Source organism: Hibiscus syriacus, unplaced genomic scaffold (genome assembly GCF_006381635.1).
Source record: "Hibiscus syriacus cultivar Baekdansim isolate YM2019G1 unplaced genomic scaffold, ASM638163v2 tig00110328_pilon, whole genome shotgun sequence".
Lineage (NCBI taxonomy): Eukaryota > Viridiplantae > Streptophyta > Magnoliopsida > Malvales > Malvaceae > Hibiscus > Hibiscus syriacus.
This window is the reverse complement of record NW_024062685.1, coordinates 5284259-5300702: the sequence shown is the minus strand read 5'-3', so window position 1 is coordinate 5300702 and position 16444 is coordinate 5284259. Positions and strand designations below refer to the sequence as shown.

The 16444-nt window shown below is 36.5% G+C and overlaps 2 protein-coding genes and 1 pseudogene across 3 annotated transcripts; 1 reads left to right on the top strand and 2 right to left on the bottom strand.

The window, feature by feature from the left end:
• Positions 1–3843: 3843 nt before the first annotated feature.
• LOC120118531 lies at positions 3844–7231 on the bottom strand (annotated as a pseudogene).
• Positions 4039–12277, bottom strand: LOC120118530 (1-acylglycerol-3-phosphate O-acyltransferase-like). 2 transcript variants are annotated; one of them, XM_039138555.1, is made up of 9 exons: positions 12018–12277; positions 11538–11774; positions 11243–11289; positions 11020–11138; positions 10766–10929; positions 10244–10356; positions 10052–10151; positions 9350–9532; positions 4039–4135 (listed from the first exon to the last, which is right to left on the bottom strand). In XM_039138555.1, the coding sequence occupies exons 1-8, from the start codon at positions 12260–12262 to the stop codon at positions 9376–9378; spliced, it is 1182 nt and encodes a 393-aa protein (XP_038994486.1). In that variant the 5' UTR covers positions 12263–12277; the 3' UTR covers positions 4039–4135; positions 9350–9375. The 2 variants fall into 2 exon arrangements, with proteins under 2 accessions (XP_038994486.1, XP_038994485.1); XM_039138554.1 differs by lacking the exon at positions 4039–4135 and adding an exon at positions 9030–9265 and having other exon boundaries at positions 9409–9532.
• A 1036-nt stretch (positions 12278–13313) lies between these two features.
• LOC120118528 (aldehyde oxidase GLOX-like) lies at positions 13314–15029 on the top strand. Its single transcript, XM_039138553.1, has one exon. The coding sequence runs from the start codon at positions 13327–13329 to the stop codon at positions 14962–14964; it is 1638 nt and encodes a 545-aa protein (XP_038994484.1). The 5' UTR covers positions 13314–13326; the 3' UTR covers positions 14965–15029.
• The last annotated feature ends 1415 nt before the right edge of the window (positions 15030–16444 follow it).

Below are 16444 nucleotides of genomic sequence, written 5' to 3'. Positions count from 1 at the left end.
TCAATGCAACTTTATTTGATTCGAATAGAAAAAACTGTGCTATATCTGGCCGACCTTACAGAGCATTCCAAAATCTCATTTTCGACTATGGGCTTCGGGACATGCACTGCCAAGTTCCTGATTATACATGGTCGAGAGGACACTCCCAAGTTCATCTGGATAGATTCATATGTAACAACTATTGGGATGAGAACTTTGCGGAAGCCACGGTCCATCATCTTCTCCGACCGCCCAATAGTCTTAGACGTGGGTAGTCCACCGAAACCTTCTTCTGTGCAACCTTTTCGTTATTTTACTGGATGGCTCTCTCATGATGACTTTTTTAAAATGGTTGGCGACAATTGGATTAAGACATCCAACATAACTGAAACCATTCTCCACTTCACCAAAGCTGCGGATACTTGGAATAAATATGTTTTTGGTTACATTGGGAAAAATAAACGGATGATCATGGCTAGACTCTATGGTATTCAAAAGGCCCTTTGCAGGAGATCCACCCAATTCTTACAAAATATGGAATCTGATCTTCTCATTGATCTTGAACACCTCCTTGATCAAGAAGAACTTCTTGGAGGCAAAAATCTCGATTGGATAGGATTTCTCTGGGTGACCGTAACACACGTTATTTCCATTGCAAAGCCATCTGTTGCAAGCAGCGAAATAAAATTACTGCTCTCAAAATCAAGAACACCGATTGGTGCAATGATGAGGATTCTCTTAAAGAGGCAGCAGCTCATTTCTTTCTATCTTTATTTGCTTTGGATTCGCAACCCACTGGTTCCTTCCCTCTACGAGGCGCGTTTTCGTCTATCCCTCAAGATACTATGCAGCGGCTTGATGATGTCCCTTCGAATGAAAAAATTCATTCAGTCCTCATGAGCATGACTCCTTTGAAATCCCCAGGCTGGAATGGACTCCATGCGGAGTTCTTTCAAAAACAATGGCCCATTGTGGGGGATTCAATTTATAAGATGATCCAAGCGATTTTTAATTGGAGCGTGATTGAGCCTGATTATTAACAAGACAATTTTAGTTCTCATCCCAAAGTGTGATCAACCGGAAACTTTTGTTGACTTCAGACATATAAGCCTCTGTACGATGCTATACAAGATCCTCACGAAGATATTGTTAATAAGTTAAAGCCTCTCTTCCCTACTCTTATCGGCCAAAATCAAACAAGCTTCATTGCGGGCCGCAACATAACCGATAACATCATCATCAACCAAGAGGTAATTCACTCGATGAAATCCTGTAAATGCAAAGAATGATGGATGGCCATAATGGTAGACTTGGAGAAAGCATTTTATCTGGTTCGATGGGACTTCATCCTTGATTCATTGATTGATGCAGGCTTCCTGCCAATAATTTGACGGATCATTATAGAATGCATCTCTTCCTCAACAATGCAAATTCAATGAAATGGGAGCCTTTCGCAAACCATTCAACCTGAACGAGGTATTCCTCAATGTGACCCCCTCTCTCCCTACCTCTTTGTTCTGGACTTCTGGTTATGGAGCGGCTAGGTCACCTAATCCACAGTTCTGTCACCGCAAAACAATGTAATCCTTTCTGTTTTGGTAGTTCTGGAATTCCCATCTCGCATCTATTCTTTGTGGATGATCTCATCCTATATGCCAAAGCCACTTTAGCTCAAGTCGAATGTATCCAAAGTATTCTTCAGGTCTTTAGCGCCTTCTATGGCCATCGAGTTAGTTCTCGGAAGACCCATGTGTATTTTTCCCTGGACACCTTTGAAGAACTAACTGACAGCAATGGAAATTGGAATTTCTCCAAACTATCGGACATATTCCACGATGAGACAATCTCCCATATCCGTTGAATAAGATGTCCCGATGCTTCGGACTCGGATGATCAACCCTACTGGGGCACTATCATCAAGAACACCTTTGAAACAAGGCTGGCTTATAGCTACTTAACCGCTCATACTTGGGATGATAAACTTCCGATCTGGAGTTCAATATGGGTACTAACCCTACTCCAACGACTTCGACTCTTCCTGTGGCTGTCGTTCAAGCAGAAATTATTAACAAATTCTGAGAGACACCACCGAACCATTGGCAGCTCACCCCTCTGTCCATGTTGTCATAATTATCAAGAAACGACCATCCATATGTTGCGTGACTGCATCGAAGCTAAAGTTGTCTGGAATCGCCTTATCCCTCCCTACCTGACCGATTCTTTTTTATCTCAGTGACCCTCAGCAGTGGCTTCAGGATAATATTCTCAGCCAAGCGATTATCTCACACTGGGAACTTCCTTAGAGTACTTTATTTGCTACAACTCTTTGGAAGATATGGAAAAGCAGAAACGACAAAATATTTAATAACATTCCTCAGAATGGAGACGTCACCCTTAGTCGTAGCTTCACCTGGGGTCGTTACGACGCAGAAAGCAAAGTGCATTCAATGTCCAATCATGTCACCCCGAACCAGCAGGTTGATTGGAAATCTCCCGAGCCCGGTTGGATTTGCTTGAACGTTGATGGAGCTGTCTCCTCCACCACTAAACATGGAGCCATCGGTGGAGTATTTAGAGACAATGAAGGATCATGGATACTTGGTTTTAACAAAGCTCTTGGAATCTTACAACCACTGCATGCTGAATTATGGGCAATTTACGTTGGCATTCAGATTGCTTGGGACCATGGGTTTGAATTTCTTGTTATTCAATCTGATTCCATGGAAGCTGTTAACCTTCTGAACAAATCGCACGCTCATTCCAGCCCACTTTCTTTGGTACGTGCCATCGAGAAGCTTCGAAAGCAAGCTTGGGTCACTAATATCCAGTGGATTTCTTGAAGAGTAAACTCTCTTCCTGATACAATAGCCAAGTTTGCTATCTCTCAAAGCTTTGATACTCATATTTTCGAAGAGCCACCAGCAGACCTACAGCAACTTCTGCTTAATGATACTTTGACTATATTTCAGTTGTAAACTTTGGGTTTCTACTTTCATCTCTACAATTAAAAAATATATTTAGAAGCTTTGTCGGCCACGTCGGAATTTCGTACAGGAATGTTGAGAGGCACGTGGAGCCCTCTTAATGTCACTCTCTCACTGTATGTGAATGAAATAAATGAAAACTGCCACAAATGCAGATAGATAGTAGATGTGGCACGGAGTCTGCATGGTTTGGAGTATCAGGGTCCCACCCACGGGAGCAGCATATATATTAATAAAGATATCCAATCCATAAAAATAAAATTAACAATGGCGTGTTGAGTGCAGTAACTGTAGACGACCACGACGACGAGTATAGTGAGTTCGGCATTCGAGGACAAAGGGTTTTTTATATCCCTCATGCAATCCGATCATGACATTGAACCTGCTGCTAAGTGTCACTGTCTATTTGCCTTGAAACAATAATCAAAATTCACATACAACCCCAGTATTCTAGTCGATTGTGAGAGCCTCAACTGCACTCTTGATGACACCATCTAGTCAAAACTCCACTTCTATAATGCTACATAAATTATAGATAACTTCGTTACAATAGCAATTTACACATTATTTGCTGATGTTGTCAATTATAGTATTAGATGTTGTAATCAGTTTTCGAACAAAATTTATACATGTTTTCAAGTTAGATCTAATGTCTTTTCTACATCCTTTTTAATCCCATCAATCAATAAGCAAATTAAAGATGTAAAGATACAACACAAAACAATATATATGTGTGGGGACAAAACTATGATCAAATTTAAATACAAGAATTAGGGACTATTAGTTTGATAAATTTTTAAACTGTCCTAGACCTGAAATGTCTTCACAAGCCAAACCCTTCATTGTTCGTCACTGTGTGTGTATATTGACCAAAAGAATGTTACAAAATAATGGAACCCTATGATCCGGTACTATACGACAAGTGTGTAAGGAAATTACAACATACTTTCTTCTAAGCTAATTCCAAGCCTTCGGGTAAGGGATGAGTAGCAGGGTGAGATGAGACAAATCTCCTACAAGCATACGACATGGCTGAATGGAATCCATCTCTATTTTCAAGGAAGACAAAATGGCCAGCCTGTACATGGTAGAGATGCAAACAAGATAAGGAGTCTGAGAGGACAATATAGCTATCGGGTCCTAAAATAATAGCTTTCATGGAAAAATAAAATGTCTTTAGCAGGTACTGATCCGAGTTAATTTCTTGTATATGGCATAAGTGAACAAACCTTGGGAACCCTGATAATTTCACATGGGACCACCATTTTTTGCAAGCTTCTTGGGCTCCTTCATAGTTCATCCAATCTTCAGTCCCATATATAAATGTCGTCGGCACTTTCCATTCAAATGCACTATTCACAGAAGAAAAAAAACTCAATATCGTCTTCTGAGAATCTGAAATCATTTCTTGCAAGTACAATGCATAACTGCTGGCTAGGGATTCATATGGTACGGCTCTTAGATCAGTCAGCTTAAAAATCTTGAATGTGTGCTATATTTTGATTAGATGTTATGCACTTTTGCATAAACCTCTTATATCAATCAAGTCAAAATCTTCTAAGTTCCCCTAATCCACTTTTTGTTCCCCTAATCCACTTCTTGTTGGCCCTTGAGACTGTAGTGAAGCTTTATGATCATTACAAGGGCATGACTCTTTCTTCTCTCATACGGAAACAATGTTTTCAAATCAGATACATACTTGCATTCTAATGAATGTTTTCAATTCAAATGTGAGATATTGTACAAATAAGATTCCCAGAAGTCTAAACAGAATCTTGATGAATATAAATTTGCAGGTATTAGCCACGGCAATGAACCCAATCAATAAGTAAATAAACACTTCCACAGCACCAATAGCAATTCAGAAGGGTAACAGAACCTGTTTAAAAGGGGCTTCCGAGTCATTGCTCCAAAAGAAAATATATATTTTAAGCACAGCTCTCCACTTGCTTTGGCAGCTGAAGTATGATATGCATAATCTTCAACCATTAAGAAGGCAAAAACAGCTGTTAGATTAGATATCTATTATTTCCATATACATATGCTACATACTGAACCTAAAAATCGCATCATACCTGTTAGAAGTCTATTCTGCTCCTCCGTCAGTACAATCTCAGGTGAATATCTAGGGCGAAACCTACCAGTCGTATACTTGCGTACAAGATTCGAACCCCAAGGACCTAAACCTCTGCACACAGAATCATCCAGAAAACGCAAAGCCATTAATTGAACTATTTGATTCCAGATGCAATCCATGACAAGCAAATGAATAAAATAAATAAAAAATGAAATAAATCAAATCAAAGTAACAGGAATTTGACATCAATATAGAAAAAGGAGACGCAAATATTATTCCAACAACAGTTTAAGTAACCAACATAAGAGGTGTATTGGAGAAATAACCTAAATACGAGTCCATGAAGAGCAAACATATTAGTTCACTACAACAATGGATTACCAAGGATCAAGTTGGAACCCCTTTTGTCCGTATCCCTAATAATAACAATCTTATTAAATGCATTTAGAACACAGCTCTGTAATGATATAGTTTTGGCAGATCACTCCAGAGTAATGGTTAATGTTAGAATCAGCTGTGTAGAAGTCTTGTTTGTTTTGAAGTCTTTTATTTAAACTACCGTAATCTCCTAAATTCAATGATATTTATCTTCCATCATCTCTTTTATTCTTTCTCTCTTCTTTGGTTTATTTCCTTAGATTATAACAGTTAATACATGAGCTTGATCTCTGGTTGTGGGCGTAGAAAACAGTATAACATAATTACAAACCTTACAAGTTTCTGAGGAGTAAAATTATATTCCCACAAATGATACATGATTGACCCTTTCCATGTTTCTCTGAAGCGGGATAACCACTTAAATCTGATATCTGATTCTGATGAAAATCCAGCAGGTCCCACTAAAATTAAGTGTTGAACATGTACAGGATGCTACAGAACAAATGTAAGGGGGCATCAGAAGTTCAGAACAAAAAATAAACGTACTCACAAACTACTTAGTGCGTCGAAACATTAAACTTATAAAAGCAATCACCTTGAGAGCATACTTAGAAGCAATATATCCTCCTAAAGAATGTCCAAGTAATATAAAGTTACTGAGATTTTTTGCTTTACGCCATTCCTCAAAAGAATCAACAAACCAATCCTCAGCCTCTGCATCATCAATACAAGAAAAGTTGAGAAACACATGCAATTGCTCTAGGAACTTATAGAAAATGAAAAGGTCCAAAGGAATTCATTGCATTCCACTTACAAACCTTCAGTGCTTTTGCATTTAAAGTCAGGCCTGCTTGATCCACCCCAACTGAAGAAAAAGGTGAAGAAAAAGTAAGAATCTATAATGACATAGTGAAATCAAGCTCAAAATGCAGAATGCATGCCTTTGGCACTTGAAATTAGAAACATCTGCTTCTTCAATAACATAAGCCTTTGGGCTTTGGCAATTGAAATAAGCAACAGCTGATTCTTTAATAACACTTGATAAGAATTCTGTTTCGTAAACCATAGATGAAACCGAAAACTGATGAATTGAAGTTCATAAGGGAGCTCACTGCTTACCCAAGCAGATCAATGGCAATGACCTGGAAATGATTGGCAAGATAATCGAAATTCTTAAAAAAGAAACCCTGAGAAGCAGCATATCCATGTATCATAACAAGTGTGGGGGAACCTTCTTTGCTACCAAAGGTAACTGTATTTATGAACCTCGGCTCATTGCTCGAATAACTAAACCACCTAACTTTAGAAACAGGCGCACCAGATCCTATATTCACTTTTTCTTGCACATACGGAGTCCTGAAATTTTCAATAATTCATCAACAATTATCGATTTCCTATCCAATTTCCCACCGTAACAAATAAAATAAAATAAAATTGATATACAAAAACATATTATAATCCAGTTTTCTAAAAATAGGTGATTGGAATATGGGAATTAAAGTAACGCGCAATACAATTCCCAGCTTTTTTCAAGCATAGACTTGGAGAACAAAAATAAATTGACAAGCAAACGGGATTGAGGTGTACGTACTTGACAAGAGAGAGAAGGCGTTTCTCGGCGGCGATGATGTGGTCGGTAGAAGTCGGGATCCAACGGGGAACGGACGGCCATGAGGATTTTTTTTTGGATACGGTGATTGATGCCGAGGATCGAAACGCGGGTTTGTTAATTTCTTCGGCCATTTATCTTGAAATGGAGCTGGATCAACGGTGGAGAAAGTGGTACAGCTATGGAATTCTTCTAACGATGGGGAACTCCACGCATTTTGCTTGGCTTTTATATTGGAGAGCTTTGACGTTGAGTCAATGAGAATCGAGATGTAGATGGCCATGGGGAATCTAATGAATTGATTATTCAAATGAAGGTGGCGCTGAATTTCCATAGTCGGTAGTTCTAAAATGAAAACGACTTGGTCAACAAAAACTATAACGCCTTTAACCACCAACAAAGCCAATTGTCGCATAAATTGAACAATAATAAAATTAATCAAACTCGGTGTTTTTTTAAGGGTAAACTATACCCGTGACCACCTAACTATAATCTATTTTTATTTTGACCATTATTTTTAATTTTATCAATTGGGTCACTCAACTATTTAAATGCATTCAATCAGACCACTTGTCGTTAACAGTTAACGGAAGTGTTGAAGTGATAGTTAGTAAAATGGGTATAATTACATATTTGATCACTCTTACTTATATATTTTATCAATTTGGTCTTAATTTTAATAAATTAAAATAAAATTAATCTTTCAGTCAGATGATATCATGTGTCACCATTCAATTTAATGATTAAATTTATTTTTTAGCAATCAGAGGATGACACATGTCACCTCAGGTGGAATGAAAATTAAAGCACCAAAGTGGGGGGTTTCGGAATCAAACCCAAGTCGCTCTAGATAGAAGGGGTAACTCAACAACTAGGCCAAGCTACTTGTTTAGTTCCAAGTAGACTACATATAATATATACCTTATATCTTAATGTAACTTTAGATTCTTACTATATATATATATATATCTTAACTTAAATTCACATCTTAATAAAAAATATATTTATTCTTATCTTAACTAAAGTAAAAAAATGTATATTTTAGTCTTAAATTCATATATGAGTTGATATTTTTTAGATATGAAATTAAGATATGAATTTTATTTTAATTTATTAAAATTAGGAATAAATTGATAGAATATATAAGTAAGAGTGATCAAATATGTAATTATACTCATTTTATTAACTGTCACGTTAGCACTTCTATTAACTGCTAAAGGCAAGTGGTCTGATTGAATGCATTTAAATAGTTAGGTGACCCGAATGACAAAAATTAAAAAATGGTTGAAAAGAAAATGGACTATAGCTATGTGGTCACCGGTATAGTTTGTCCTTTTTTATATAAATTTATGTGACAAGCATTAAGCATGCACACTTAAATTTAATTCAAAACGACGCAGAAACATACGTTTAGGTTGGTAGTGATTCTATTCATTCAATTATGATATCACTACTTAATAAAAAAAACTATGATATCACTAAAAAATTGGCTAAACCATTTGTTAGTCACCTAATTATTATTATGTTTGTATTTTGATCATAATTTTTTTTAATTCAATCACTAAGGTGGTATTCAAAGATGAATATAGGAGTGTCGGCATCAATCGTCCCTCTAGAAATTTTAAATTCTCAAATAATTTAAGTATTTTTTATATTTTATATTAATGATATAATTTTGCATCTCTTGGAATTTTATAATTTCGTAGCCTTCCATTTAAATATAACTTTTTAAAGATTTATACTTATTGACACAAAATTATGTAATCATCCACAATGATATTTTCATCTTTGAACATTCCTTAAAAGTTGCATTTAGAGTCCATATATGAATAAATTTAAGCATGATGGAGACTCAAAGTCTAGTAACTCAACATTTGTCAGATCAACCAAAAGTTTATTGGCCAATTTTTATAAATTAATAAATTATAATATATGATAGGATGAAAAAAATTATTTCTTACGTCCTCTTAGTAAAATGTATATTCCCGTTAACAAATAAGAAGGTTTAAGATAGAAAATGAAATTTATAGAGACAAAGAATCGTACAAAATAATGGAACCTTGTAATTATGTATTATACAACAAGTTTGTGAAGAATCTACAGCATATTTTGCTTCTAAGCTGATTCCAAGCCTTGAGGTAAGGGTTGAGTATCAGGGTGAGGTGAAAGAAATCGCCTACAAGCATACATGGCTGAATGGAATCCATCTGGATTTTCAAGGAACACGAAATGTCCAGCCTGCATATGACAAAAAATGCAAACAAAATGAGGAGTCCGAGACGACAATATAGCATTCGGGTTCTAAAATAATATAGCTTTCATGTCTTTGGCTGGTAATCATGCCCAAGTTAATTTCTTATATATGGTACAAGTGAACAAACCTGAGGAACCCTGATAATTTCACATGGGACCTTCATCTTTTTGCGAGCTTCTTGGGCTCCTTTATAGTCCATCCAATCTTCACTCCCAAATACAAATGTCGTCGGAACTTTCCACTCGGATGCACTATTCAAAGAAAAAGAAGAAGAAACTCAATACCGTCTTCTGAAAACCTGAAATCATCTCTTGTCATACTGATCTACACACTACCTAATGCTTTACATGGCTGGTCGGGTTAAAATCTTGAATTTGTGTTCTAGCTTTTATTAGATGTTATTCACTCATGCATAAACCCCTTATATCAGACAAAATCTTTAAGTTTCCATAATCCTCTGCTTGAAGTGAAGACATGCACTAGCATTATCCTCTCCTCGTATGACACTTCAGATCAGAGTGAAACTTCATTATCATTACAAGGGTATTACTCTTTTTTTCTTTTTTTTATCATCCTATGAGCAGAATGCTTTCATGGAGGATACATAACTGCATTCTAGAGAATGTTTTCAAGTCAAATGTGGGATATTTTGCAAATAAGATTCCCGAATATCAAAACGGAATCTTGATTTATATATAAAAACATAGGTGTTAGCCAATGCAACGAACCCAATAAATAAGTAAATAAACGCTTTTACAGGGAAACCAAACCTGTTTAAAAGGGGCTTCCGAGCAAATGCTCCAAAAGCAAATATATATTTTAAGCACAGCTCTCCACTTGCTTTGGCAGCTGAAGTATGGTACATATAATCTACAGACATGAAGAAGAGGGGAAAATAGCTGTTAGTTTTCTATTATTGCATACACGAGCAATGCACACAAAAGTTATAAATCTTATCATACCTGTTAGAAGTCTATTCTGCTCCTCTGTCAGTACACCCTCAGCTGAATATTTAGGACTAAACCTAGCGGCCGTATACTTGCGTACAAGATTTGGACCACAAGGACCTAAACCTCTGAATATAGAATCATCAAGAAAACGCAAAGCAATTACTTACACCATTTGATACTGGATGCAATCCATGACAAGAAAACAAATGAAAAAAATCAAATCGGAGCAAGAGGTCTTTAACAGCAATATAAACAAACAAGACCTATAATTTTTTTCCAACAGTTTACGGCATAAGTAACCAACATAAGAAGTAAATTGGAGAATAACCTAAATAAGAGCCCATGAAGAGCTGACAGATAAGTTTTCTAAAGCAATGGATTACAAAGGATCAAGTCGGAACCCCTTTTGCCCTAATAATGAATAAGCTTACTCGATGCATTACGTTGATAGCTCAATAATGATATAGTTTTTTCAGATCAACCCAGAGCAATTGTTAATACATGAGCTTGATTTCTGGTTGCTGGATTACAAACCTTATGAGTTTTTGAGGAGTAAAGTTAGACTCCCACAAATGATTCAAAATTGCCCCTTTCCATGTTGCTCTGAACTGGGTTACCAACTCGGATTTGCTATCAGATTCTGCTGTTGAAAATCCAGCAGGGCCAACTAAAATTAAGTGTTGAACATGTTCGGGATGCTACAGAACAAATGTAAGGGGCATTAGAACAAAAAATGTACTATCAAACTAATTGTTGCATTGGAACATTTAAAATGTAAAAGCAATAACCTTAAGAGCATATTTAGAAGCAACATATCCTCCAAAAGAATGTCCGAGTAATATAAGGTTACTGAGATTTTTTGCTTTACGCCATTCCTCAAAGGAATCAACAAACCATGCCTCAGTCTCTGCATCATCAATACAAGAAAATGTGAGAAATGCATGCAAATGCTTTAGGAACTTCTAGAAAATGAATAGGTTCGAAAGGATTCTTAGCATTCCTCTCACTAACCTTCAGTACTTTTGCATGTAAAGTCAGGCCTGCTAGATCCGCCCCAACTGGAGAGAAAGGTGAAGAAAGAGTAAGAAACCAATGGACCAGAAATATCAAGCTCAAAAGACAGAATGTGTGCCTTTAGAAATTGAAATAAGCACCATCTGCTTCTTAATAACACATCATAAGAATTTCGTTTCATGAACTACAAATGAACCCAGAAACCGATTGGATTGAAGTTATCACAACTGCAATTTAGCTTTGGTGATGCCAAGAGCATAATCTTTAAAGACAAAAGGAGCTCACTGCTTACCCAAGCTGATCGATGGCAACGACCCGGAAATTATTGGCGAGATAATCGAAATTTTTAAAAAAGAAACCCTGAGAAGCAGCATATCCGTGTATCAAAACAAGAGTGGGGGAACTTTCCTTGCTATCAAAGGTGACTGTATTGATGAACCTTGGCTCATTGCTCGAAGAACGAAACCATCTAACTTTAGAACCAGGGGGACCTGAACCTATATTGACTTGTTCTTGCACATATGGAGTCCTGAAAATTTCAACAACCCACCCATAATTATCAAATTCCTATACAAGTTTTTGCCAAAATTTATGAAATAACAATGACATACCCAGTTACCCACTGATAATCCAAATTAAAAAGAACAAAAGAATTATATGAAATACTATGAGAATTCAATTAACGTGCAATTGAAGTTTCCATCTTTTTAAAGCGTAAGCTTAGGGAATCCAAAGTAAATTGATAAGCAAACGGAATTGAAGGTTTACATACTTGACGAGGGAGAGAAGGCGTTTCTCGGCGGCGATGATGTGATCGGTAGATGTCGGAATCCAACGGAGAACGGACGGCCATGAGGATTTTCGTTTGACTACGGTGGTTGATGCGGAGGATTGAAATTCGGGTTGGTTAGTTTCTTCCACCATTTTCATCGAAATCAAGCAGTAAGAACAATGGAGAGAGCGGTTCGTACAATGTATGGGTTGTTTCTTTGTTTGAGGATGGGAAAGCGCAAGCATTTTTCTTCGTTTTTATATGCAAAAGATTTGATTTTGAGTCCACGTCTAGAAGGTGAATATTATAAGAGATTAGGAAAGAAGAAGAAGAAGGTGGTGACGAATCAAAACGCGTTTGCTGAAGCACTCCATGATCACGGCTGGGGATTGCGATCCGCGCCTGTCCGACGTGGCGCTAGCTACGCGGATGACGAACTACTTCTTGTCAGAAAAGTGTTAGATCGGTAAAATTTAAGGAAAAGGTATGTGATATTGTTGTTGAATTTAACACTAAAAATAAATTAAAAAGGAGGCGAGAATGTATATATGTTTACTTCGGGGATTACGTAGGAGGCATAGTATTCGTATATCTGATTGACTATAATTAAGATTATTAAACTTTTGGGTTTGCCTGTCTTTCCTCCTCCTAGAATTATCAACTCCACGAATTTCTTTTTCCTAATTGAGGATGGGCATGAAATCTGAATATGTCCTATATAGTTTAATCATATTTTTATAAAATTATTATTTTAAAAAGTAAAATTTTGATTGATTTGATCTTAAGTTTAATGTAAAAAAAATTTATTCGATTTAAAAATAATGCAATTATCTTTAATATATTTACAAATAATTGAGTTAATATTTTTCTAGTATATTTTCTATTAGATTTATAAGTTATCTAATAAAAATAAAATTATATATTCTTACAATTTGAGTCTCATATTGAATAAAAACCATTTTAATTTATGTTACCGAATGACATGTGAATGAATATAATATTATAATATTTAAATCGATCAAATATTTGACTTGATTCAACTCATACTTATCTCAATTTCAATAGAGATAAATGGTGTCATATAATGTAATCAAATTATTTATTTTAACAGCTTTAAATGCTAAATATGAATCCGATTCATGGACATATGGGAATGAATGTTAATTGATTTTTCTACGAATTTATGACTATACGTATCTTAAATTTATCGTAGTTTACCTCCTTGATGGAGTAATATGAATAGGATCAACATTCAGCCTTGAGCGATAAAGCCAAGAGCAAAAAAATAGGTGTTCCCAATCAGAAAACAATGGCAGCCCCAATTTTTGTCTTCTCACTCCTAATCATTGCATCACAACCATGTCAGCGTATCCTCGCTTCCGCCGCCGCCGCCGGAGGTCAATGGCAACTACTACAGAAAAGCATTGGCATCTCAGCCATGCACGTGCAGCTCCTCAGGAATGATCGTGTAGTTATGTTTGATAGAACTGATTTCGGACTATCAAAACTGCCATTGCCTAATGGGAGATGCCGCCATGACCGGAGAGACCAAGTTGTCAAAGTGGATTGCACCGCTCATTCTGCCGAGTACGATGTTTTAGCCAACAAATCCAGAGCTCTCATGGTCCAAACCGACGTTTGGTGCTCTTCGGGGGCGGTAGTACCGGATGGTAACTTGATCCAAACCGGTGGATCCAACGACGGCGAACGAAAGGTCAGGGTTTTTAGCCCATGCAGTACATGCGATTGGCAAGAAATACCGAATGGATTGGCTGTCGAAAGATGGTATGCATCCAACCATGTCTTGCCTGATGGAAGACAGATTGTTGTGGGCGGTCGGAAACAGTTTAACTACGAGTTTGTTCCTAAAACCATTACCGCCAACACGTTCAATTTGCCTTTCTTGTCGGAAACCAATGACTTCCACGTTGAGAACAATCTCTACCCTTTTATTTTCCTCAACGTTGATGGAAACTTATTTATTTTCGCCAACAATCGAGCTATTTTGCTTGATTACATGAAAAACAAAGTTGTGAAGACGTATCCGACGATCCCCGGTGGCGATCCAAGAAACTATCCCAGCACCGGTTCGGCTGTTTTGCTTCCATTGAAGAATCTGAAATCTGCAGCCACTGAAGCTGAAGTTTTGGTTTGTGGAGGCGCTCCAAAAGGATCTTACATTCAAGCTTCACGTGGAGTTTTCATTGGAGCCTTGAACACTTGCGCAAGGATCAAAATAACCGACTCCAACCCACAGTGGGCAATGGAGACGATGCCTCTAGCTAGAGTTATGGGTTACATGATATTGCTCCCAAACGGCAACGTCTTGATCATCAATGGAGCAGGTTCAGGAACAGCCGCATGGGAGTTTGGTCGGAACTCGGTTTTGAATCCGGTTTTATACAAGCCTGATAGCAAAATGGGGACACGGTTCGAGACACAAAACCCAACAACGATTCCTCGGATGTACCATTCTACCGCTGCATTGCTTCGCGACGGCAGAGTTTTAGTCGGAGGAAGCAATCCTCACCATTATTATAACTTCACCGGTGTTCTTTTCCCCACTGAACTAAGCTTAGAAGCATTCTCTCCGGCATACTTAGACGCTAAATTCAACAGCATAAGACCGACAATCATTGCTCCAAAGTCAATGTCCGGAATCAAATACGGGCAAAAGTTAATTGTTCAAGTGAAGATTGCCGGCAAAGTAGCTCAAAACCAGGTGTCGGTAACCATGGTGGCGCCACCTTTTAACACACATTCATTCTCTATGAATCAAAGGTTGCTTGTACTCGGAAACGACAAGGTGACGGCTTTGGGAAAACAAATGTATAACATTGATGTCACGGCACCGGGTTCCGGTAATATCGCGGCCGCAGGGTTTTATCTTCTATTTGTGGTCCAACAAGAGATTCCCAGCGAAGGCATTTGGGTCAAATTGCAATAGAGAAAAAGGTCCAAATTTCGTATGTTCATAAGAATGTGATCCTCCAGTCTATATAAAGCTGACACTTTATATTGCAATAAAGAAAATATTTGTGAACGTATTTGTATTAATGATTAAATTTAATGTGATATATTAAGGGGGGAAAAGATGCATATACACATTGTTTTTAAGAAAAAAATATAAAAATATTAGATCATTCTTAAATTTTTGGAACCTGAAGTGATTAATATACGTTTGAAATGATTTTAAATCTTCAATTTAAAAGTGCATTGGCCTAACTCAGAGGCGTTTTAATGATTTTCCCCCAAGTAAAAAAAAGCAATGTGTAATTTATGGAATCTAAAAGTGGATCCTTTTCAGTCTAAAACATTATTGTTGCAGCTGATTTGTGTTGCTTTGTTGTTTCGATTCTTTTACTTACAGTGGGATTGATTATGGCTATAGAATTTAATTTAATTTGCACCAAGGGCAACCAACCGGAAATAGAATGGAGGGGGGTTTGTTGTTTAGCTCGTTCTGCTTGCAAGCTAGCCTTTTGTGGAGAAGGTGGATTAGTAATGCACTAATCCACTCTGATCACTAATTATATTCATGTTATGATCATTTAATGCAAAGGATAAGTTCCGAGTTAATACCTTCCTTGCATTTGCCTTTTTCTCTCATCGAGGGAAATTTCAAGCTGAGTGGAATCAGAAAGGTCGATAACGACAGAATTGAAGTTACCATTACAGTCGAGTATTTGATTAAGTTGAATGGAATTAAAAAAAAAATTAGTTGGTTAAGTTGGTGAGTATTTTAGAATTTCACTCAAATTGATTCTACGAAATTTGAATATATTTAAATCAAATTATTTTTTCTACTTTCTATTCAAATTTAATCGTAAATACTTATAATATTATGGTGTGAATTGGTTCAATTTAAGATTTTTTTTTTTTCTAATCTTATAAGATATACACGCATATTCTTTTTTAAATTGCAATGTCTTTTAATAAATTAAATGTCATGTAAAATTATAAAAATTTTATAATTATAATTTTATAGTGAAAGTATTTTTGTAAAAAAAAATATAATACAAAAATAAATAAAATATAAAATTAAAGATTTAATTTTAAAAAGAACTAAAAATAAGAATTAAAGTTACATAAATTTTACATGATAATTGAAGTTAATGTATAAGGGTCTTCCACCTGTGAAAACCTTCCTATGGTAGGGATGTAAAATAAGGTAATCGTTCAGGTTTCAGTCAGGTCCTATCAGATCAGGTCAAATCAGATATAGGTCAGTCAGATCCTGTCAGATCAGGTCAAATCATATATAGGTCGAGTCAAAGTCAAATCATTTTGAGTAATTTTAAGGTTGATTTTACCATCAAATTCATTTCGGGTTCGGATCGGGTTAATTTCAGTTCGGATTGATGCCAATTCATGTCAAAATGATTCAGGTACAAATTAGTTAAATTGCATGTTAATTCAGGTTCAGA